The 22,991-nt window shown below is 56.3% G+C and overlaps 9 protein-coding genes across 9 annotated transcripts in view; 5 read left to right on the forward strand and 4 right to left on the reverse strand.

The window, feature by feature from the left end:
* ATEG_07593 (polysaccharide lyase family 1 protein) overlaps nucleotides 1-1,336 on the forward strand; it is a gene marked incomplete at both ends in the record, with an annotated part of 1,510 nt that extends 174 nt beyond the window's left edge. Inside the window, 6 exons of the mRNA XM_001216214.1 lie at nucleotides 79-131; nucleotides 186-329; nucleotides 393-518; nucleotides 568-664; nucleotides 713-946; nucleotides 998-1,336. Coding sequence (XP_001216214.1) covers nucleotides 79-131; nucleotides 186-329; nucleotides 393-518; nucleotides 568-664; nucleotides 713-946; nucleotides 998-1,336 — 993 coding nt within the window. The remainder of the gene's footprint in view (nucleotides 1-78; nucleotides 132-185; nucleotides 330-392; nucleotides 519-567; nucleotides 665-712; nucleotides 947-997) is intronic.
* A 289-nt stretch (nucleotides 1,337-1,625) lies between these two features.
* Nucleotides 1,626-2,746, forward strand: ATEG_07594 (putative sexual development protein (LsdA); the record flags this gene model as incomplete). Its single annotated transcript, XM_001216215.1, has 2 exons — nucleotides 1,626-1,939; nucleotides 2,065-2,746. 2 exons carry the CDS (start codon nucleotides 1,626-1,628, stop codon nucleotides 2,744-2,746), a joined length of 996 nt encoding a protein of 331 aa, XP_001216215.1.
* Nucleotides 2,747-3,665: 919 nt separating this feature from the next.
* ATEG_07595 (putative nitrate reductase) lies at nucleotides 3,666-6,911 on the reverse strand (the record flags this gene model as incomplete). The annotated part of the gene is made up of 6 exons (XM_001216216.1): nucleotides 3,666-4,434; nucleotides 4,485-4,608; nucleotides 4,656-5,044; nucleotides 5,093-5,256; nucleotides 5,303-6,622; nucleotides 6,678-6,911. The coding sequence occupies 6 exons, from the start codon at nucleotides 6,909-6,911 to the stop codon at nucleotides 3,666-3,668; spliced, it is 3,000 nt and encodes a 999-aa protein (XP_001216216.1).
* Nucleotides 6,912-7,479: 568 nt separating this feature from the next.
* Nucleotides 7,480-8,639, forward strand: ATEG_07596 (uncharacterized protein; the record flags this gene model as incomplete). Its single annotated transcript, XM_001216217.1, has 2 exons — nucleotides 7,480-7,665; nucleotides 7,779-8,639. 2 exons carry the CDS (start codon nucleotides 7,480-7,482, stop codon nucleotides 8,637-8,639), a joined length of 1,047 nt encoding a protein of 348 aa, XP_001216217.1.
* Nucleotides 8,640-9,235: 596 nt separating this feature from the next.
* ATEG_07597 (MFS transporter) lies at nucleotides 9,236-10,999 on the reverse strand (the record flags this gene model as incomplete). Its single annotated transcript, XM_001216218.1, has 2 exons — nucleotides 9,236-9,898; nucleotides 9,947-10,999. The coding sequence occupies 2 exons, from the start codon at nucleotides 10,997-10,999 to the stop codon at nucleotides 9,236-9,238; spliced, it is 1,716 nt and encodes a 571-aa protein (XP_001216218.1).
* Nucleotides 11,000-11,587: 588 nt separating this feature from the next.
* On the reverse strand, nucleotides 11,588-15,966 carry ATEG_07598 (uncharacterized protein; the record flags this gene model as incomplete). Its single annotated transcript, XM_001216219.1, has 6 exons — nucleotides 11,588-12,541; nucleotides 12,689-12,734; nucleotides 12,790-14,276; nucleotides 14,325-15,660; nucleotides 15,710-15,742; nucleotides 15,794-15,966. The coding sequence occupies 6 exons, from the start codon at nucleotides 15,964-15,966 to the stop codon at nucleotides 11,588-11,590; spliced, it is 4,029 nt and encodes a 1,342-aa protein (XP_001216219.1).
* Nucleotides 15,967-16,741: 775 nt separating this feature from the next.
* ATEG_07599 (uncharacterized protein) lies at nucleotides 16,742-17,510 on the forward strand (the record flags this gene model as incomplete). Its single annotated transcript, XM_001216220.1, has 3 exons — nucleotides 16,742-17,013; nucleotides 17,079-17,323; nucleotides 17,383-17,510. 3 exons carry the CDS (start codon nucleotides 16,742-16,744, stop codon nucleotides 17,508-17,510), a joined length of 645 nt encoding a protein of 214 aa, XP_001216220.1.
* A 111-nt stretch (nucleotides 17,511-17,621) lies between these two features.
* Nucleotides 17,622-19,200, reverse strand: ATEG_07600 (HesA/MoeB/ThiF family protein; the record flags this gene model as incomplete). The annotated part of the gene is made up of 3 exons (XM_001216221.1): nucleotides 17,622-18,618; nucleotides 18,684-18,897; nucleotides 18,957-19,200. 3 exons carry the CDS (start codon nucleotides 19,198-19,200, stop codon nucleotides 17,622-17,624), a joined length of 1,455 nt encoding a protein of 484 aa, XP_001216221.1.
* A 2,354-nt stretch (nucleotides 19,201-21,554) lies between these two features.
* Nucleotides 21,555-22,777, forward strand: ATEG_07601 (uncharacterized protein; the record flags this gene model as incomplete). The annotated part of the gene is made up of 3 exons (XM_001216222.1): nucleotides 21,555-21,962; nucleotides 22,057-22,363; nucleotides 22,464-22,777. The coding sequence occupies 3 exons, from the start codon at nucleotides 21,555-21,557 to the stop codon at nucleotides 22,775-22,777; spliced, it is 1,029 nt and encodes a 342-aa protein (XP_001216222.1).
* Nucleotides 22,778-22,991: the final 214 nt, after the last annotated feature.

Raw genomic sequence — 22,991 nt, forward strand, 5'->3', positions numbered from 1 at the left:
TGGTTCTGCCGAGGGTTTCGCCAAGGGAGTGACTGGTGGTGGTGATGCCACCCCCGTCTACCGGACTCGATCGATGAGCTGGTCTCATACCTCGGTGACAGCGAGCCGCGCGTGATTGTCCTGTCCAAGACGTACGTGGTCCCACGGCCTGGTGACGAGCCGTTCCGAGAACTAACATGACACAGCTACGACTTCTCCGGAAGCGAGGGCACCGCCACCGAAACTGGCTGCGCTCCTTGGGGTACCGGCTCGGGCTGCCAGGTTGCCATCAACGCCAACGACTGGTGCACCAACTACCAGTCGAGTGCACCGTCCGTGTCGGTCGAATAGTAAGTGCCGAGCTGATCCCGGCATCCGTCCTAACACCGAGTCTTGCTGATCACATCCCGCAGTGACAAGGCCGGTACCCTCGGTATCACCGTCGCCTCCGACAAGACTCTCCTCGGTGAGGGTGACAAGGGTGTGATCAAGGGTAAGGGTCTGCGCATCGTGAGCGGTGCCAAGAACATTATCATCCAGTGCGTTTCGCCTCACCCCTTGGACTGCTCCGAATCTAACACGTTAAAGGAACATCGCCATCACCGACATCAACCCCAAGTACGTCTGGGGTGGCGACGGCATCACCTTGAACGATGCTGACATGGTCTGGATTGACCACGTTACTGTACGTCTCCCCATCCCCTAGATATCTTTAATACTAACGATCGCGTAGACTGCCCGTATCGGTCGCCAGCACATCGTCCTCGGCACCGAGGCCGACAACCGCGTCACCATCTCCAACTGCTACATCGACGGTGAAACCGACTACTCCGCCACCTGCGACGGCTACCACTACTGGGGTATCTACCTGGATGGCTCCAGCGACATGGTCACCATGAAGGGCAACTACATCTACCACACCAGCGGCCGTAGCCCCAAGGTCCAGGGCAACACCCTCCTCCATGCCGTATGACTTCCGTCGCCAATGGTCTGTTCATGATAACTAACAAACGACCAGGTCAACAACTACTGGTACGACAACTCCGGCCACGCCTTCGAGATTGGCTCCGGCGCCTACGTCCTCGCCGAGGGCAACGTCTTCCAGGACATCACGACCGTGGCTGAGAGCCCCATCGAGGGTGAGGTCTTCACTTCTCCCAGCACTAGCGCCAACGAGGCCTGCTCGTCCTACCTCGGCCGTGCCTGCGAGGTGAACGGATTCGGCAACTCCGGTTCCTTCAGCCAGGCAGACACTGGCTTCCTGTCCAAGTTCCAGGGCCAGAACATTGCTTCTGCGACTGCTTACGGCGAGGTTGCTTCTAGCGTTTCCTCCAACGCTGGACAGGGCCACCTGTAAGTGAACGGGGTGGGTTTGGTGAGATCACATAATATGTGAAGTGTTGGTGTATTTACTTTGGTAGTCTACTCTGGCAGCCTGCCAGTAATCAAGTGGTTGGTTGCTCATAATCGTACTTACTACAATCAGAGATGCTCTTCTCGACAGGAATTGTCCATTTAGATAGAAGGAGCGTCCAAGCCCTGTAGTACCTATAAAAGAACTCCCAAAGACCTCTTCCCAAAATAACTAACCACCATCAAAGTAATCACCGTCCTATCCACCATTTCTGTACTGACTTATTCCCATCATGACTCCCATTTCTCTTCTGTTGATCGCCCTCTCCCCATTTCTTGTGCTGGCAGCGCCCACTATAAGAAGTCCTCGAAAGCTCCCCGATGGCATGCCAAACCCTAGTCCCGAGCAGCTCTGTGACATCCAGCGCAGAGCACATGGAACTCTGCCGGGCTTGCCTCTCCCAGAAACCATCAGCGAAGCAGGGATCACCAATCTCCAGCTGATTGCATTCAACGAACTCTTCGAGGTCGCCTTTTTCTACGACCTGCTTTCCAACGTCACGGACAGGGTCGAGGGCTATACATTTCCAACCCCCGAAGATCGACAGTTCGCCATTAGCTCCTTGAAAGCGATCCTTGGTGTAACTTCCAAACCTCACCACTGACTGTAACATGACTGACAGATTCCAGCAAGAGGAAGTCCACGCCTTGACCGCAAACGACGCCCTCAAGCACTTCGACGTGCCCCCCATCCAGCCCTGCGAGTACACCTTCCCCGTCACCACCTTTGATGCTGCCCATTGAGCTCGCTGCTACCTTTACCGACCTCGTCATAGGCACGCTAGAAGACGTGACGCAGCGATTCGCAGAAGGAGGCGACACCGGTCTTACTCGCGTGATTGCCGCCACCATCGGGAACGAAGGGGAACAAGAGGGCTGGTTTCGCGTGCTCCAGCGGAAGATCCCAAGTGAAGTGCCGACGCTCACGACGAGTGATGTGAACTTTGCGTTCTCTGCTGCCAATGCCTTTGTCGTCAAGGGGACCTGTCCGAATCTGGACGAGATCAACCTGAAGATTTTCCCAGAATTGGAAGTTCTGGCGCCTCCAGGCCCAAAGTCGCAGATCATCAAGGTTACTTGGGCGCTATATGACATTGAACAGTCTGCCGCGTTTCGGCCGGCGGATCTTTGGCTCACCTATATCAACCAGTTGAATCCTCCCATCACGGAGAGGCTGGATGTTATCAGTTTCGACGGACGGACTGTCGTTGGACAGGCGTATTTCCCGTATGACGAGCATCTGATGAATGGACTGACCATTGCGGTGGTGACGATGAGTCCTGGACCTTTTGCTAATGTTACTGGAGTGGCCGGACAGACACATGCTGGACCTGGATTGATTATTGTTAATTGAGCGAAAGTCATCGAGACTCTGGGATCCTTCTTGGGGTGTATTCATTTTATCCATGTTTCTAAAGCACCACTTTAGCTATCCTTCTGCGATGGGCTGTTCTGTTTTAGGGAGTTTATCAACTGTGTCGTCATGATGAAGCAGGTCTCAGGTCGCCAATCCACACATTGTGACGATATTCGCTGCCTTGTAAAGCCACAAGACTGGGTATATATAGGCCGTCTGGCCCCCTTCCCATCCTCTCTCTTCCATCTCTCCTCCATCCATCTCCTCCGTGCATTCGAGCACATCTGCCATCTCGAAATACTTCTAGCCACCACATAACTGCCCCAGTTCAAGCAGCTACATCATCTGTGATCCATTGGAACTGACAACCATAATGGCCTCCACCAAGCAAAAGTCCGTTCTCTCCCAGCCCAACCATGCACTCCATTGGCATGAGCTGCTGGACTTTTTCCATTTGCATAAGACGACTCCCGAAGTGAAAGGGATTGAGATGAAGAGACTGACTACTATACGAGTGATGGAGCCCGTTGAGGGCAAAGAAAATATTTGTCCTCTGAGAAGAAAGCCGACCCCGTATCCAGTTCGGGCCTGAAGAGACAAAGACTGAGTCGTGTTTTGAACTTGTGTATCCCATTGGTTATATGTCAACATTACTCTGTTTTGAAGCGTTGATGCATGTATGTGTTGTTATGTCTGTCATCATGTTGATTTGCATGTTTTTATTGCATGTTTTGTATTGCACGATGTATCAGGAATGAAATTGCTTCGAACGCAGCTCTACTTGTAAGGCCAGATGGTCATAATAACTAACAATCGACTAGATGTAGTATCGTCGATGATGTCGATTTGAGATACTTCTGGATTAGATATTAAGACTATCTACAGAGGCTTAGAATTGATCTTGATACATCTATGATTAGAATCCAAACAGGTTCTTGTCCTCGTCATACCCCCATTCCAGCAGCACCGGCAAAACCGCCTTCTGGATCATCGCCGGCGGCCCACACAGCAGAGCAATGCTCTTCTCCTCGGGAGGGAACCCATACCGGCGGAGGATATCCTTATTAACATACCCCTTCTCCCCCGTCCAGCTGTCGTCCGCATGTGACAGTACATGCGTAATCTCAAATTGATCCGGATGCTCCTTAGCAAACTTATCCAGCTCCGGACGCATCAGGATATCCTCTTCGGTCTTATTGGCATCGATGACCCGGATCTTCGTCTTGTCCTCCTCGGCCCTCAGGATCCGTGCAATAACTTGATACCCCGGGGTAATCCCCGAGCCTCCCAGGACCAGCGTCACCTTGTCAAAGACGTACTCTTTATCGTCGATAACAAAGCGTCCGTTGCCGTGATACCGGATCTCGCCTGTCGGCCCCTTGATCTCGACTTCTTCGCCCTCGCGCAGACAGTCCATGATGTTGCTCAGGGTGCCGCCGGGCTGCGCGGGGTCCGGGTAGTACGTCTTGACAGCGAGCTCGAATGTGCCGTCTTCGTCGGAGTCTTGGATGGGTCGGATGGGTGTGTATGATCGGATGATCATCTGGTCTTTGAAGTGGAAGCCGACCAGGATGTGCTGGCCGGTGTCGAGACCGAGCTTCTGGTCTTTGCTCGGGAGGGCGAAGGTGTAGCGCTTTGTGTCTTTTGATAGGGCCTTTTTGCTGATGAGTTTGGCTTGGATCCACCTGGAGTGGTATGTGTTAGAGAGGCTTGACGGTCCGGGAGGAATACGTACTTGTGCCGTTTCAGCGCGATGTGGCTGTCGCCTTCGGAGGATTGGGCCCGTTTCTTTGCTTTCTCTTCGGATTCCTTTTTCATGAACTCGCGGGCCTTTTGCGTCACGACGCCCAGGATGCATTCTGTCTGGTTAGAGATTGGCTGCGGGATGGGAAAGACGATGTCATACCTTGGAGACGCTCGTTTGCGTATTCGTCGTGGATGCTCTCGTACTCCTCCGTCGTCTCGGTATGAACTCTGCCGGCGTGAGCCATGATGGCCGCTTTGCCGCCTGGATGCCAGCTCAGCACCGAGGTCGCATCGTATACTTGGCCGTTGACGACGATCCAGCAGTCGTCCTCGGTATGGTGCTTCTCGATCTCCTCGCGCGTGAATTGTTTCTCCGGCGCAGCGGACTGTCTCTTCGCGTCCTCTTTCTGGTCTTCGAGCGAGGGCTTCATCCATCCGTTCTCGCCGGTGCCGGGCTCGACAGGATGGCGAAACATTAGGGCCGGTTTCTTTGTCTTTGGGTCGTCGATGATTTCTGCTTTCACGACGTACTGGGCATTGTTCATCATTCTGATCGTGTGAGTAGAGCACCCCGCTTGGTTCCGATAGAGTGCTTACCCTTCCAGGTTCCATGTGATGTGCTCCGGCTGCGTGTTCTTGTTGACATCCCAGCATCGCACCGTGATGGATTCAGCCCGCAGCAGCTGAGTGACGCGCACGTCGACGTGCCAGTGCAGCCATGTCCAGAATTTCTTGTTGTGTCGTATGGGAGCCTCGGGGAACTGGCCTTGTTAGTGGATGTAGTCCACTGAGATCATGGGTGCTCACCTCGCGAATGCAGTACAGCCAGCTTTGGCCTCCATCGAGGCTGATCTCAACGCGTTGGATTTCATTTCCGCCGCCGTTGTATGCGTACCCCCTGATGCGGTAGTCCTTCTCGCCCTTCAGCTCACTGAGACTGAGCTTCTCTCCCTGTGCCGGCCGTGCGATGACCGAGTTCAGCATCTGCTCCATGCACGCCGTGCTGGGATGATGATACATGATGTCACCCGCCTCAGACTCACGGTCCTGCACAAAGCTCGGCACCACCCGATTGTCATAGATATGATAGTGGCTATCGTTCTCGCGGTCCGTCACCCAGATACTCTGCAACCACTTCACCCAGCGGCCGCCCACAAAGCCCGGCACCACCAAGCGCAGCGGATACCCATGGTCTGGCGGCAGCGGGCAATCATTCATCTCATACGCCAGCAGCACATCATTGAGCGGGTCCATCACATAGTCCAGCGGCAGACAGGTCTCGTACTTGCCCTCGCTCAGCTCCTCCGACCCCTGGAAGTTCACCCACAGCCGCGCGCCGGCGCTCTCCTCGACCAGATTCTCCACCTCCGCCGCCAGCAGCACATCGCGCAGCAGCACCCCCTTCCAGTACGCGCAGCCTACGCCCGCAGCCCCCCAGTTGAATCCCTTGCTCCGCTTCACCATGTTCACCTCCTTGCGCCGGTTGCCGTCGCACGCCAGCAGCACGGGGATGTTCACGCTGCGGAACCGGTCCACCAGGTCGTCCACGAACAGCGTCAGCGACTTGCCCGCCGAGATCTCCAGCCGGTGGTTCTCCCACAGCAGATGCGGCACCGGCCCGTGGTTGCGCACGTAGTGCAGGAAGTTCGGCGTCACCAGCCCTGCGTCTAGCAGCTCCGTCAGCCGCGGCTCCCCGTTCAGCGGGTGCTTGCCCGTCAGCCGGATGAGGTGATCTGTCCGCGGGACCCAGTTGTCCGGCGTGAACTGGTCTGCTTCGTCGATTTCGGCGGTTGCGTTTGCCGAGTACGCCGGCGACCGGCCCTTCCCATCGTTGCATTTTAGGCTCTGGATGTACTCTGCTTCGTGCCGCAGGCTCTGCAGAAGCGCCCGCTGCTCGGCGGTGTACTCGGGTTTTTGCTCTTGCTCTTGCGACTTGGAGCCGCTGGGGGTCTGCTTGGAGGACCCCGCCCCGTTGGTCGTCTGCCTGTCGTCCGCGGACTGGTCCTGCCGCTGCTCTTTCTTCTCGTTGATGTACCACGGCTGCCCATACTTGATGTGGCCCTCCGTCGTGTGCAGCACGTAGCGCCAGTGTTTGGGGTGGACGTCTGGCCGGCGCAGATGGAAGTCCTGTCTCGGTTAGCTATTGTATATGATCGGGTTGCTGGGTGCTGCGTAGGCAAACCTCTTGCTTGGACATGAAATCCCGCACGGAGAGCAACTCGCCGCGGTCTCGTTTCGCCTGCAGTTCCTGGATCTTCTCCTCGGACTCCTTTTCCAGCTCGAACCGCCAGTCGTCGCCGGCGTGCGTGAGTCCCGGGAAGCGGTCATCGTGATCCCGCAGGCCGACACGGTGGCTGTGCGTGGCGGTCCAGTCGGGCTCGTTGAAGATGTCTTGGTCTGTTGCAATTGGGGGCATTGTGTATTATTAGTTTACGATTGGCAATGGGGAGATATGGGATGTTCTGCTGGTGGGATTTCTAGATATATACTAAGGGAAATATAGTAGTCTGGAGAGGACGTCATACGTTATGACGACATCATCGCTAAAGTAGCTTCGAGTCTGTTACTAACCGATCTATAGACATCCAAATAGCAACAAAGAAGCAAGCAATGCAAAACAAGCACAAGCGCATGTCGATCGCAATACGAAGCCAAGCAATGTGGCTGGACACTAGACGCCTGCATCTGTACTCCCTATATCAACCGCTTTACCCCTCCCAGCAAGGGACTGTGCTCCCTCCACGTCACTCCCCACGATGCTGGCAGGCTACACCCTCCTCCTCGCCCTGGCAGGCATCCTCCTCGGCGACTATGTCGTCGCCATATACAGAAATGTCCGGCGGGCGCAGCGCACCGGCTTGCCGTACGTCGTGGCGCCGTTGCCGTGGAGCGTGCCGATGATGATCCTGCTCGAGACGGCCTGGCTCCCATACATCATCAACCGCTGGCTGCCGCTCTGGCTGGCAGATACGACCAACGACCCGATGAACAACTTCCGCTGGCGCATCAAGAACCGCCAGGTCAAGCGGTATGGCGGGGTGTACCTGGTTGTCACGTCGAAGACGGTCACCTGCTGCGTGGCCGACGCGGCCGTCGTCTCGCAGATCGTCAACGCCAGGAACGAGTTCCCCAAGCCGATCTGGCAGTATAGTCCGTTTCCTTGTCTGCCGGTGTGACCTGCGCTCATGTTGCCATAGAAGTCATCGAGCTGTACGGCCCGAATCTCGTCACCGTAAGTCACCGTATGCAGTTGCACTACGACGCAAATAACTAACACCCCCAGTGCGAGGATAAAGAATGGGCCCATCACCGGCGCCACACAGCGACAACCTTCAACGAGAGAAATAACGAGCTCGTATGGAAGGAGTCCATCCGCCAGGCCACCGAGATGCTGCACTACTGGCGCCAAACCGCCTCCCCCCGCCCCGACACCCTCGCCCTCAACGACATCAGCGAGGACATCGTGCAGTTCAGTCTGAACGTCATCTCGGGCGCCGGCTTCGGCGTGCAAATCCCCTTCAAGCCATCCCTCTCCCGCGCCAACAGCCCCAACGACGCCGACATCTTCCAGGACACAGCCTGCCCACCGCCGGGCTTCGACTTCACCTTCCGCTCCGTCGTGGCATACACAGACGTCAAGATCCGCACCGTCGTCTTCGCGAACCTGATGCTCCCGCGCTGGCTGCGCCGGCCGCTCGCCCCGTTTCTCAGGCGCGCTTTTGCGGCGCACCGCGACCTCGAGAACTACATGAAGCGGCTGATCGAGACCGGGTCCGCGTCGTTCGCCGGCGCCCACGGGACGAAGGAAACGGCGTCGAATCTGATCCACGGCATGCTGGCGTCGCGCGCAGACGCCGCCGACAAAGCGAAGGGCCTCTCCGACCGCGAGATCATCAGCAACATGCACATCTTCACGCTGGCCGGCCACGGCACCACCGAGACCTCGCTGAAGTACGCGTTCGTGCTGCTGGCGCTGTCTCCGCGCGTGCAGGAGTGGCTGCGCCAGGGGATTCTCGACGCGGTTGGAAATGAACCCGCAGATCCGGCGCAGTGGGATTACGCCGCTGTGTTTCCTAAACTGGTCACCCCGTTGTGCGTGATGGTATGCTCCCCCCAAGCCAGTCGCGCGCTCTCAAGATCCTAACCCATGCGCAGCTCGAAACAATGCGTCTCTACCCGCCCGTCGTTACGGTCCCCAAATGGACTGGCGCCTCGCCCAGCCGCATCCACTACCGCGGACGAGACGTCGTCCTCGACCCCGGCGTCAGCATCAACCTCAACATGAACGGCCTGCACTACTCGGAGGAATACTGGGGCGTGGACGCCGACACGTTCGACCCGGCCCGCTGGGACGCCCGCAACAGCGGCAGCTTCCTCGCCCAGTATGCAAATACGCCGGGCCTGGTCGCCCCGGGCCTCGAGTACCCGACGGTCCACCGGCCCGTGCGTGGCGCATACATCCCGTTCAGCGATGGGTTCCGCGCGTGCCTGGGGAAGAAGTTCGCGCAGGTGGAGTTTGTGGCGGCGCTGGCGGTGGTCTTCCGGGTGTACCGGGTGCGTCTCGCGGATGAGAGCGACGCAGGACGTAGGCAGGCTGAGCGGGCGCTGCAGGAGAGTGTGTCAGTCGTGACGTTGGGGATGGTCGAGGGCGTGCCGTTGGTGTTTGAGAGGGTCTAAGGTAGTTCATGGTGTTTGTAGATATGGATGGCATTAACGTATCGACAGATGGCATAATCATAATCAGATGAATACAGACGAAAGCCCGCCCACCCCTGCCACCCCCGTAAACACCTTCCACAGCATCCGCAGCCCCTCGACATACACGCCCCTCTCGACGACGGTCATATCATCCTCCCCCCACGGACGCAGCGCGCGCATCTCCGTCGCCGAATGGTCCACCAGCCCATCACGCACCCCGGCGCTCCGCGCAACCCAGTTCATGAACACGCACCCGCCCACCGACACCGCAACGCACATCCCCCACGTGCGCAGCAGCGAGTGCGCCATCAGCGCCGACGGCGCGTCCGTCTTGCGGCTGCGATGCGCGCCGCCCCGGTGCGGGCTGTACTGCGGGACGACGTGCTGCAGCGCAACGACGTACGACGGGAGCAGGAGCGCGTGGCTGATGCCCGCGACGAGGAAGACGAAGACCCATGCCGTGGTGGGGGTTGCCTCGTCTAGGAGCACGCAGCAGCCGGCGCTGAGAATGTCGATGGTCCAGCCCGCGCGGATGAGCCACGGCGCGATACGCGGGTGCGACGTGAACACGGGCGTCTTCTCGAGGAGGAGCAGGAAGAACGGCGTGAGGGCTGTGAGGGCTGTGGCGCTCAGGCCGACGAGAGTCGCGGGCAGGTCTTGCACCAGGAGGAGGTATAGCGGAAGGAATTGGAGGTGCGTTGATATCTTTACATCGCATTAGCACGTTCCTGCACATATCAGACGCAGACTCACCATCACGCCATGAAAGAACACCCCAGCATGCAGCATCGTCACTGATATACTCCTCAGCACCGCCGGGTTGTACACGTTTGTCCTCATCCGCACCGCCGCATACACTAGCTGCAGCACGCCCAGCACCGCGCCCACGCATATCGGCACCAGCGTCTGCCACCCATCCCACGCAAACTGCGTGCCTCCCCAGCTCACGCCGCTGACCAGACTCCCCAAACTAAGAAAAACAAGCATCCCACCAACCCAGTCCCCCGCGCGCAGCGTCCGCATCGAAACCCCCCGGTACCCAGGCCCATACCCGCGCAAATCCACCGCGAACGGCACAACCAGCATCCCCAGCGCACAGAACACAAAGCTTGAATAGAACACCCAGATGCTGCCCGCGTGCTGCACGAACAGCGCCCCCAGCAGCGGCCCCGCCACCGTCCCCGCCACCTGGGCCCGGAACACATACCCCGTGAACCGCGCCTGGTGTGTCTTCGGGATCGTCTCCGCGACTACCAGCAGCGAGACGCTCGTTATCGCGCCCCCGCCCATCCCCTGGATGAACCGGCCGGCCACTAACCCGGGCAGCCCGGACGACCCGCCGCAGACCCCCGTGCCGACGGTAGCCAGCACCACGACTGCCAGCAGCACGGGACCGTGGCCGAGCCCCTCGGCCAGTATGGCGAGCAGGGCCTGGCTGGCCGCGCTGGCGAGGAGGTACGCCGTGTTCAGCCAGAGGGTGTTTTCGAGGGGCTGCACGAGGGTACTCGAGAGGTCCTGCGAGGTTAGCGCACACACACACACACACGCCATACCCTGGCCGGAAGGAAGGCATACAGGAATCAGCGGAATGACAACCGTCGCGTTGAACGCATCCATCGTCACCAGAATCGAAACGCAGACCGTGACCAGCCACTCCCGCACGCCGGGCGTCCAGTCCCCGTCTCCCGTCTCGACGTACGCGCCGCCATGCGCCGCCGGCACCAGGCTCTGCAGGCTGATGCTGCCGTGCACATGCGGCCCGGATTCGTTGTCGGCGTGGTCGATGTCAATCGATGCGATGCCCATTGTGGACGCAGGACACGACACAACACATTCGCGGCGTAGCAGCGCCGGACGCCTCCTTATAGCTGGGCACTGCGGAGAAGCTTCCGCAGTCAACCGCGCAAGGGGGCACAATGCCTCTTGTGCAGGCGAACGTCCGAGCACAACGGGCTACTCTCGGGGTCGTGGACGGCCTACGGGGTTAAGACCGCTCATCCGGTTCGCGGGGCGATCGGCCACGTCCTACATTCCGCGGGAATATCAATGGAGGGGAGGATTGACGGGTGAGCGGTGCTGATTTGTTGCTCCTCGCGCTGGTATGTGGGCAGATCGTCATTATGGCCGGCTCCAAAACAGGGCGGGATGAGAGAAAGAGGTCACAGGTAGTATCCATTTGGCAGTGAGAAGGCTAGAGTTCGAACTGCTCTGCAGCTACTCCTTTACAGCCTTCGGCAGCACATACCCCCCAATATCCACAAAGAACCGCATCGCGCACCCCATGAATGCAGCGACGTCCTCGCCCAGCCAGACAGGCAGTAGCTTCGACCGCGTAGCCTCCATCTCGCGCGCGAACTTCCCCGCAACCTGTCGTATCGCATCGTCAGCCGGCCCTCATCCACCCGCAGTGCAAGCAAACCTACCATAACACAAGACCCACGGCGCGTCACATCCAACGCAGCCTGCGCAATCGCCTCGGCCACCCGCGCAGGCGTATTCGCCTCCAGCCCGGCGTCCTGCCACTGCTGCGCGAACCCAGCCGTGATCCGCGTGGGCGTCAAGAACGGCGCGATGGCGTTCACGCGGATGCCGTGCTGCTGCGCTGTCGTCTGGGACGCCCGGAGGAGGCCGACGATGCCGTGCTTCGACGCGACGTAGGCGGTTACGCCGGTGCCGCCGAAGTAGCCGGATGTGGAGGCGAGCAGGACGATGGAGCCGGTTTGGCGTTGTTTCATATGGTGCATTGCGAGGCGGAGGGCTGGTTGTGTTAGTGCATTCCATATCACTCATTAGACGTGGTGAATATGACACGGAGGGGAAAGACAGGGTAGTACTGTTCAATGTCCCTTTCAGGTTGATATCAATCACTTTGAAACCTTCCGCGGACTCGCGTAGATCCCCCGCCTCGTCGACATCGTCCAGATCCAACACCGCATGCGACTCCATCACCCCCGCATTCGCAATGACGATGTCCAGAGTTCCGAAATGCCGAGTTGCTTCTTTGAACAGCGCGGTCATCTGCGCCCAGTCCAGGATATTGGCTGGGATGAAGACTGCATTTTCGGGGCGGGAGAATGTCTGGATCAGAGTCTCTGCAGTAGGTTTTGTCGATCCCAGGTCGGATATTACGACCTTTGCGCCGTGGGCGTTGAACAGGTATGCGGTTGCGGCGCCGATGCCATTCGCGCCGCCGGTGATTAGGACGGTTCGGCCGGCGGCGTTTGCGAGGAGCGACGGGTCGATAGGAATGTCTGACATCTTGTGGGTTATTACGGTGTGAGTTGCAAGAGATGCTGTAATATGGATGCGGGGTTGCACTCCGGCTATGCTGGATAGCTCGGTTATATGCTGACGCATTCATTATTAGTATTCACAGTAGATTCGTTCTATGTACAACTGTGCATGCCCGGTAGACTAGTCCATTTTATCCCGGTCTGTCGCCCGCGAGAACCGCGAGACGTCCGCCGAGGACTTGCTGCTCTGCGCGGTGCTCACGGCATGGAAGGAAAAGTCGAGCTCTCCAACCAGCGTCTTCACATCTCTGTAGCCATAAATTAGGTCTAGACCTCAATAATCAAAGTACAATGACTACTCACCTCATAAGCCGATCTACGTCGCCCACAATGCACCGCGTCGAGATCTGCAGCACTGCAAACGTGGCAAAGCCCGGCTCCGCAATATGCCGAAGACTCAATATATCTTTGTCCAGCGCTTCCAGCCGCTTGGAAAAGCTGTACGGCCGCGGTGTCTTCAAGTACGGCGGCAGCGGCTGGCGATTGGTGATACTGGCCGAGAGCAGACACAGCACAGACGTGATTTCGTGGGAGGTAACACGCGCGCTAGCAACAAGCCTCTTGAAGTCGTGCAGCCAGGCGGAATTCGACTCGTCGTCATCACCCAGCTGCAGCAGCGTATCGGACGCGTAGCCCAGCAAACTCAGGTAGCTGACGATGCTTTCGATACACGAGATGATCGTGTCGTACTGTCTTTTCGGAAACCGGCCGCCGATGGGGACCTCCCACTTTAGGAACTCCGAGTACGTCCGCAGGCTGTTCAGCATCAGCATCTGTTTCGAAAACACCTTGTTCCGCGCCTTCAGCAGTCTGCGGCCGGCGGAGGTTTTCAACGCGAGGTCGCCCTCGTCGCCGCGCATGCGCGCGTTGACGGTCTCATGGATGATCGAGTAGTAGTTGGCCAGGAGGTAGAGGGATGCCCCCAGGCTTTGACGAAGCACGCCGTGTTCGGAAATAGGATACGGGAAGAAGGTCCAAAAGAAAGCAACCGCGATACCTCCCGTCACCGTCGCCAGCCGATACGGCGCAAGAAGATAGATGGGGTAGTACTGTTGTCCATTGGAAGTTGCCACCGCCTCGCCAACCTTGCGTACTTGCAGCTCGTACCCGACCATCATGGTCGTGGAAATGATAGCAATGATGCCAACGATTCGGAAGCGGAAGAGCTTAATCGGCACGTAGAACAGGCAAGCAGTGAAGATGAAGAGAAAGACGAAGATACCCGCGGTGTGCTGGCCAGGGATGTACCAGCTGAGAAAGCTCAGGATCATGGCCAACACGGTGCCCAGGATCCGCAGCACGAAGCCGAAGATGCTCTGTCCTGACGTCGGCGACATGCTGAGGTTCACCATGATCATGGCCCAGACAAAACGCTCCCGGATGAAGAACGTCTGCGTATCGCTCACAAAAGACACGACGGCAATGGTCATCGTGGCGCAAGCGACTCGAAAGCCGTAGGCGGACTCGGCCGATCGGAACCATGTAGGGATCACCCTGACACGATCGCCAATCTTCTGGAATAAAGTCACCGGGGGCAGGTGCTCTGGATCCTTGCGGTACCTGTACGCTTCTCCCAGATGGAGGATGTTGTTTTGTGTGTTGATATCGCCTAGGTTGTCGTCTTCATGGGAGTCGTCCGCCTTGAGGATGCTTTTGAACCATTTTCGCAGACGCTTCCAGCCGGGGATGATGAGGTGATGTCTGGAAAGCTTCCCACTTTCGGCTTTTTCGTCGGCAAAGTGCACAAATTCAAGGACCATCTGGCCGGTCGAATTAAGCAGTTGTTCCATCTGTAGCCGTCAGTATCGATCCGCGTGTCAAAAGGAGAAAGTACATACGTAGAGAAAGAGATAAAGCTGTCGCCGACTTCGATCCCGCATAGTGGACGACTCGCCAGGGACGTCCTTGATATTCATGGCTGCCGACGCAGGCCGCTCGAAAAAGTCCTTTGGCAACTCGATACCTTTATCTTCACTCCACGTGCGAAGAGCAATCCGCTTCGCAACCTTGAAATCTTTCAGGCGCCTCTCAAAGTCCGTTGCAAAGCCCTTTTCTCCTGGAGCCTTGGGTGCAGAAGCAGACGACTCAACGTCGGCATCTGATTTCTGCTTCGGTGGCTTAGCCAGCTTCAGCACGAAGGAAGCATGCTGGAGACCATCGTCAACGCTCTGGATCATATCCTTGAAGGGATCGTGTACGGCCCGCATGATATCGTTCCACTCCTGCACCGCGCGATGGCGCAGCAAATCCGGCATATCGGTCATGGTGGGATCGATCGGCTGGTTCCATTTGTTGTACTCTGACAGACGCTGGAAGATGTCCACGACGAAACTGAGTCCTACCACGGGAATCATGACGTTTCGAAGATGTCGGAAGATGGCTTGCAGATCGTCGGGGCCCAGCTTTCCGTAGGCGACTTCACGCTTGGCAAAGGTCAAATCTGCATGTAGCTTTGCATGGAGCTCGGTGAGCTTATGCACGGCCGTCCGAATGGCCTCGGCCTCGGGGCTGTACACTTTACCCTTCTTGGTAATTTTCTCGACGTGGGAGTCGTAGGTCTCCGCGCGGCCGAACATGTCGTCTCTCTCAAGGGTCTCGAAGTACGCCGAATGAGCGCTGAGAGCCCCGCGTAATCCGCCGATATACCCCGCCATTTCCTTGAAGACGACCTTGCGGGAGGTGACCGGGTAGATGAACAAGCAGACGCCCGTTGCCAGGCCCAGACCTGCGAGACAGGCTTCGAGCAGCCGCTTGACCATGCCGATTGCAAGACTCATAGTGGTCATCCGAGCGCCGTAGGTAAAGGTGACGTTGACAAAGATGGAGTAGATGATCACCGGAAACTGGAACTGCTGGTACTTGGCGCGCCAGGCGTGGGCGACGTAAATCTGGAAGAATAGCCAGACGCCGCTGACGGCGGAGGCGGACGAGTTGTAGGGAGCATCGTTGGGACTGAGGCCCGCACTGGAGACGGTTTCGGTGTGCTGGCGTGCCTTGACGGAGCAGAACATCATCAACAGGCAGACGGCGGCGGCAATGCAGACAGCCAAGATGTCGAGAAACATCATCTGGACAAACTTGGCTCGGGGCATGATGGCAAAGCCCAGCACGGAAACAATGGCCATGAGGTAGCCGACGGTGCTAAAATGCGAGGCTACGGGACTCGCTTGGAATCTGATACCCATGAGCGTGTAGATCAAAAGACGGATCAGTCTGTACATACATTGCTAGAGCGATTGTGGAGGGAATCGCACCTCTGTCGATGGATGTTAGCGAAAGAATTCCAAAGCACACAGACGCAACTTACTTGGCCATTAGTATGAGGGTGGGTAGATCCAACCCCAGACTGGTCCAGGCATTCTTCAGCCGGTCCCCCAGTGTCTTCCTCGGCTGGTCGGGGGCGGCAGCCTGGACGGGCTCATCATCGCTCCAGTCGGAGACATCGGAGTGGCGAGATGTCGCCCGCGACAGCGAGAACATGAGGAGTGGAGAGTAGGAGTCGATTGATGTGACCGATCGCGTTCAGGGTCTTGATAACGCTTTTGATAATGCAGGGATCGATGGATTATGTCACCCACGTGGATGCATCGATGCGGCGGAGTCACGTGATTATCAAGACAGCCACTGCAATCTCTGGGCTATATTCACAGTCTCTTTCAATATACCGCAAGTCCGATAAAGAGAGCAGGAGAGCCGAAGACAAGAGAGTTTTGCGAAGACGAGGAATCACAGCCGAAACGATGTCTGGGAGAAAACATGCGCCCGCGATCGGCACCGACAATGTGGGACGTTGCCAAGCGGGGGAGGACCGAGGAGTTGGGTCGTATACGGAGTAGACAGACTCCAAGACAGACGGTGGGAAGGTTAGCCTAGTGAGAGGATGGGAATGGGATGAGTGGGAGTTGTTCTCGTATATAGTATAGCAGTAGATAGCAGTCGACAGGGGGGAGAAGACGAGAGAAAACGGTAGAGATACGAGATGTGGAGAGAAGAGGAGAAAAGGAACCCAAAAAGCCACTGACCCACCAATTGGGCACTCCATCTTGTCATCCATGGATCTATCTACTCGAGTATATACTGTAGATAACTGCATCTCACTATCTCGAGGATGTTGTTCGGTGGCGCCAAGAGGCTAACATGGGGTGGAAATTACACTACTTCTACTCCAAGCGACTTCTACGGAGTACATGTCCTCACCTCCTAATTCCAATCAATCATCACCTCATGAACCCTCAATCTCCCCAGAACCCACATCATGTCGCTCAATGCGCCTCCTCTAGGAGTTCCCAACCGAAAACCCGTGCCGGTCGTCGAAAAGCCCGACCCTCACGCTGAAGAATCGCCACCATCGCCCCCTGAATCCGTAGAAAAGCAGCAAGCATCATGGATCCAGCAATGGTCTCAACGGGGGTCTCAATTCTGGACGCAGTCCTCCAGACGAAAACGCCTTCTCCTTATATCGATTCCAATTCTCTGTCTCCTCGCTCTCATCATCGGTCTGGCGGTTGGTCTAACCGTGCGGAAGCGGTACGTACTCTTATCATTATATCTTCCACCATGGACCATGTAGAAAACCATTATAACATCAGTAGATCATCGAATCTCCCTCTCCCTACCTCCAATGGAGGCCCTTACTCCGGAGATCTGACCTACTACGACCCGGGGTTGGGATCCTGCGGCATCACGAGCACCGGATCTGAGCCCATCTGCGCCGTCTCCCATGTCATCTTTGATGCTGCTTCCACCAGCGCCAATCCCAATGAGAACCCGCTGTGTGGCCTGAAAGTGCGCATCCGGCGAGGCGAGACGTCGGTCGATGTCAAGGTGGTAGATCGATGTCTGTCTTTCCATGTCCTACTGCTTGCGTCGTCCGGACTATTTACTGACCATCTTTAGGCGTCGGATGTAAAGCGACCGATCTGGACGTCTCCCGGTCAGTGTTTGGGCAGCTGGCGGATCTGGACCTGGGTCGTGTGGTTGTCGAATGGGCCTGGCTGGAGGATGCGCCGGTCAAGATGGAATAGATATGATGATATGACTGATGAATTCTAACGTTTGCGCTCAGCTTGCACGCAATGCATCGATACATAAAGCTACGTAATGTATTCGTAAGGTTCTTATATGTACGGCAAAACCTAGTACTCGGGCCACTCCGGGTCAACCTGTTCGCGCCATGCCCGGAACCCCCCTTGGATATCGGCCACCACCCGTGCGCCTCCCCGGTCCAAGCCCAGCTCCTTGAGCCGGCGCACCGCCAGCTGCGAGTCATTCCCCATCCGGCACACCACATAGATCGGATCAGTCGAGTCCGTTGAGGCAATCTCCGGCGGCAGCCACGCCGGCAACGATGAGCCTGTCTCATCCCCACTGCCCGCCGCAGACGCCTGGATTGTGGAAATGGGAATGTTGATACTCTCCGCAAGGTTACAGATATCGTACTGGACCTTCTCCCGCACATCAATGAGAGTGGGCGTCTTCTCCGGAGCCCCTTCAGTCGGCGCCGGATACATCGCGCGATATTCCCGCGGCGCAATCCGCTCCTCTGCCGTGAGAACCGCCTCCGGACTCACACTCCCACAGAAAAACACATAGTCCGTGAGTCCAGACCGGAGCGTATCCAGCGTGACCTGCCGCTCTGCCGAACAGACGGCGCAGTTCGCCCGTCGCGAGCGAAGCTTGATACTGCGGAACGGCGGGCTCGAGTATGCCGAGAAAATGTGCAACGACGGCGGTCTCACTTCGTCTTCTGTCGACGTGATTACCTTGATGGCTTCCAGCGCTTGCAGCACTCCCATCGTGCCCACGACTGGACCCAGGATGCCCCCGTCCGCACAGCTGAGAATACTGTTTGCCGGGGGCGGCTTCGGGAAGACGCAGCGGTAGCACGGCCCGCCGGTCTTATCGCCCGCTGGCCGCGGCGGGTTGTTCAGCACCATGAGTTGGCCCTCCGTCCGCAAGGCCGAGGCGGAAACGAGTGGTTTGCCCAGGAGCACGGCGGTGTCGGAGATCAGGTAGCGGGTCGCGGGGTTGTCGGTGCAGTCGAGAATGACGTCGTAGTTCTGGAAGATCTCCGGTGCTTCTTGCGGGGTGAGATGCGCGCGGTGGGGGATGTACGTAGGATGCGGGTTCAATCTGCAAGCGGACAATCAGTACAGTTACCAGTGTCGGTGGTTCGCGCGTGGTGAAAGGGAACGCACTCCCGCAAGTATTCAATCGCACTGTCCACCTTCAGCTTCCCGACATTCGCACTGCGATGCAACACCTGCCGGTGAAGATTCGACACATCGACCATGTCCCCATCAATCAGACCTAATGTGCCCACCCCAGCGCCAGCCAGATACAACGCAGCCGGGCAGCCCAACCCACCCGCACCGACAATCAAAACGCGAGCCGATCGGAGCTTCAACTGGCCTAGATCGCATGAACATGTCAGCAATGCTCTCAACGCTGGACTTCACCAAATGACGAACCTGGCAGTCCCAGCTGCGGCACAATCATCTGTCGTCCATAGCGACGGTATTCCTCATCCAGCAGTGGCCATCTCCGTGGTTTGTCGTGGTTATCCCCCGCGGTAGTCGCTGCGGCGCTCTGTGCCTTTGCATGGGCGGCTGCTTGTTCCGCCTCGTGCAATGCGCGTTTCAACCCGGCCAGCTGGGTCTCTGTCGCGGATATTTGCGCGCGGAGTGACGCGCATGTGCTTTCGAGGTCGTCCATGAGTGTGTATGAAGCGGAAGAAGATCGGAAATTCCCCGCGGGAAGATCGACGGAGGCCCGAAGGGTTAGTCATCATTACCACCACCATATAGTTACTTTGTATAACCCAAGGCCCTGTCAATTTAAACTACCATTACGCTACCAAAATTGGCAAACCAGGTATAATGTATGGCATAATCGTGGTGAGACAAAATCTCAGGTTCAGGTTCAAGGTTCCGCCTTTGGGACCTGAGTCGGTTTTGAGGCCTAGCGACGAATGGTTCATCTAGCTAGTTAGGGTCTTCTTGCCTTCCCGCAGGACTGAAAGAAAGAACAGAGACTGTACCTCGGCATTTATTACGAAATATTCTGACGCTGCCTGTCCAGGAGATAATCACCCTCTTACATCCTGAGCAACGACTAGTATCATCGGCCATGCCCCGACGCTGGCACGCCTTCACTATGTAATGGCTTACTATCTTAGGCTCTTAGCCATTGCATCCAAGTCACCGCGCTGTACATGGAGCAGGTAGAGCAAAGAATCCCGTTTGAAATCCCCCTCCCTCATGTGCCTCTACTCTGCTCCCCTTCACCAAAGCATTAAAAGAGCCAAGTAAAATGCCATTGGCCCAGTTACCAAAGCTATCAAGAAAGAAGACAGCTCCTGCTGCTCTGGAGGAGAAGACAAGAGCAGATACACATGCACGGTGAAGGTCAGGGCCGCCGCCGCCGCCAATCTCGCTAAGGATATCAGTTATTAGCCTCCTGTGCTGGGCAACATGTGACCATTAGAAAACGTCCACCACAGACAGTCAACGTACCTAATCTACTCTGGATCGTTTGTTCGCCCCGGAAGGCAGAGAGGCCGAGGAGCAAGGATATAATGGTAGACCATCTGGCTATCGCTTAGGTCAGTAGAAGTGTACTTGATGTGCGAAGTACCCCGTTCTCGATCATGAGAGCAGTAGGGGAGGGGAGAGGATGGCCTACCAGGTGATGAAAGCCATCGCCGCGTATTAGGTCGGCGCGGAGGCGCCTGGGTTTCTTTTTCTTTCGTCGTCATGGGAGGTGTTCGGTCCTGAGGGTGAACCGATGTTACTCTCGAGAAAGTAGATAAGAGGTTATAGGAAGGTATTTGACCGCATGGCCCTTGGGTGAGACCTACATGCAATTATGAATACAGCCTGCTTTTCGTTAATAGTTCACCGCTGTTGAATCTGCCGGCAGAAGTGCGTCACATCCACCAGAATCGTCGTGTTTTCTTAACAATTCGAGTAAGATGAGGTCTCAGCGGTCAACAGTATCAAAGGAGTCCGACTCCATTCAGTCATCCTATGTCGTACAACAACAAAGGAGGTCTACTTGGTCCTTTCTCTACATAAGAATGCAATTTACACAAGCCCGCGTAGCCTCCAGAACATCTCCTGGCAGCCTTTCTTTTTCTCGAATTTCTTTTCTACGGCCAATGCTACGGTCGATTTTACAGTGTATTTACACCGGCTAACCTGCCTTCCTGCGAAACTGTCTGTGAAACTATTTACATCATAGATAGTTCAGCAGATATCTCAGCAGATAGTCAGTAGGTAGTACAATAGGTTGTACAGTGGGTAGTACAGTTGGTAGTACAGCAGGTGATTCAGCGGGTGATTCAGTAGGCGGTATAGCAGGTATCTATCCCCCTGCACCCCCATTGCATGCCTCATTGGCCCTCAGACACAAGCCGCTGAGTGAAGCAAGGAAATGCACCTTGTACTGTTACATTGAGCTCAACGACCTAAGTAGACTGAGGTCAGCGAACGTCCGAAAACACTGAATGCTTTTGCCACCATCCTTGTCTTGGTAGATTCTTCCTGCGGGAACAGCCTTAGAAGTTGCCTTTAGAACTGGATAAAATGTGGACACTCATGCAGTACCAAAGGCGTGACCTAGGATATTGCCAGTATCAAAACCCTGCAGCCATGATGCCCTGAGTCATGAGCTGAGCAGCAGACCCTGATGCGCACATGGGAGGTGAGACATCTCACCTGAGGGACCCAATAATCTACGTAGACACGCCAACGCTTGCAGCGCCCTTTCCTATAGTTTATGCGCGGCGTGGGTTTGCCCACGACGATATCACACAATGGCGCCGGCAGAATTGGCCGACCAGTGGTGACTGGCTCGGTTATGTGTACTATACAGGAAGGTATTCTCTTGGGTTTCTACCTCTAAGCGATCTGTAGGTCCGTCGCTAGATAGCCATTGCATGTCCTTAAAGTACTCATATCCCTCCATGGAAGGTATAAAAAGCGCAATGTCCGCTTCCCCTCAATCTACATTCTCCATCTATCAGCACCTCCTCTCTCAGGTCTGAACAACCATCCTCCTGGTCCACAATGAAGGTCCATACCATCAACATTGCTTTCCTCCTGGCCAGCTCGGTCACGGCAGACTTCCTGTCAGCCAAGTCCCTGGACTCAGGAGAGAACGTTGAACTTGGAGAACTCGAAGACATCAACGACTTCTATACGCTGTTCCGCCACCCGGAGGGTAGGAACGGCTCCTATGAATGGGTTGATGTCACCGAGTACGAGACTTTGGATGACGAAGCAACCCTCGGTCAGAGCGTCAATCCCTCGACCACCACGGCGAGAGGCCTGGTCCCCCGGGAAGACATCTGCACGGATCTGACGGGCATCACCAAGAACATCTGCGACAACGTACCCAGCCGCTATTGGTTCTGGGGAACCGGAGGAGCGATTTTGATCTACTATTTGCCAAGATTAATGGAGACCTGGTTAAACGTGAGTTTCTTCTCTGGGCTGCCTTGACTTATTCATTGCATTTTAGTGTGCGCGAAGCAGCGCCGCTAACCGTGGGACTCAACGCACATGACAGGATGTAGCCAAAGCCGTCCAAGCGGGCCGGGACTTGCGTCAAGTGTGGAGAGACGGGTCGACCGGTCCGAATGGTCTGGCAGGCCACAACGGACTCAAGCGTGCCCTTCCTCCTAGCCTGCAACATGAAATGGAAGTGAAAGTCCGCAATGGGCCAACGGACTACCACTTCTCTCTTCCCTACCTGCTGGACAGCCAAGGACAGGCCGACGCTAGCAGCCTGCACAGGAGAAGTCTCGGGGAGGAGGATGGCATCGACACGGCCTTGACACACGATTACGTGTTTAGTGAAGCCGACGAAACGCTCTGTACGTCAATGCTAAGAATCCCCTCCCTCCCGGCTCTCTATCGTTTCGTCGGTTGCGTCTCCCATAGACTCCTGTACTGACGAACGATGATGCGTGCTAGATTATAAAGGAACGAATGCTGTGTTTTCCGTGGGAGCTCCTGATGCGAATCTCCAGAACGGCACGTCGGTCCTCCGCAAACGAGCGACAACTGATTATACGATCGTGATGTCGATTGTCAGACGCACCTCTGCAACTACCAAAGCGAAGCCGAGCTGCCTTGCCAAGCTACTTCGGTATCATATCGACAGGAGCTCCGAGAAAAACCGCTTTGCCTGTCGTCCAATTGATAACAGGGGAAGTTGGCACGCGACTATGCATTTGATGATCAATCATGGCAAGAACAACCAGGGTAAATATGGATATTGCTGCTGATTGAAAAGAAGCTGAGTAGTACTGCGTATTGTCTAGAAGGCAGAGGTTGGAAGGAGAAGTACCATCTTAGTTCTGAGTCTAGTATAGTCTGGATAGAGATAACATAAAAGAGATGTCCATAACACAGGAGCCGTGAAGTGACTATTACTTTTCATACAAACTTCGATGTCACCAAATGATAAATCTTTACTATTTGATTGATTGTGGCTTTTAC

The sequence above is a fragment of the Aspergillus terreus genome, genomic scaffold, assembly GCF_000149615.1.
Source record: "Aspergillus terreus NIH2624 scaffold_11 genomic scaffold, whole genome shotgun sequence".
Classification (NCBI taxonomy): Eukaryota; Fungi; Ascomycota; class Eurotiomycetes; order Eurotiales; family Aspergillaceae; genus Aspergillus; species Aspergillus terreus.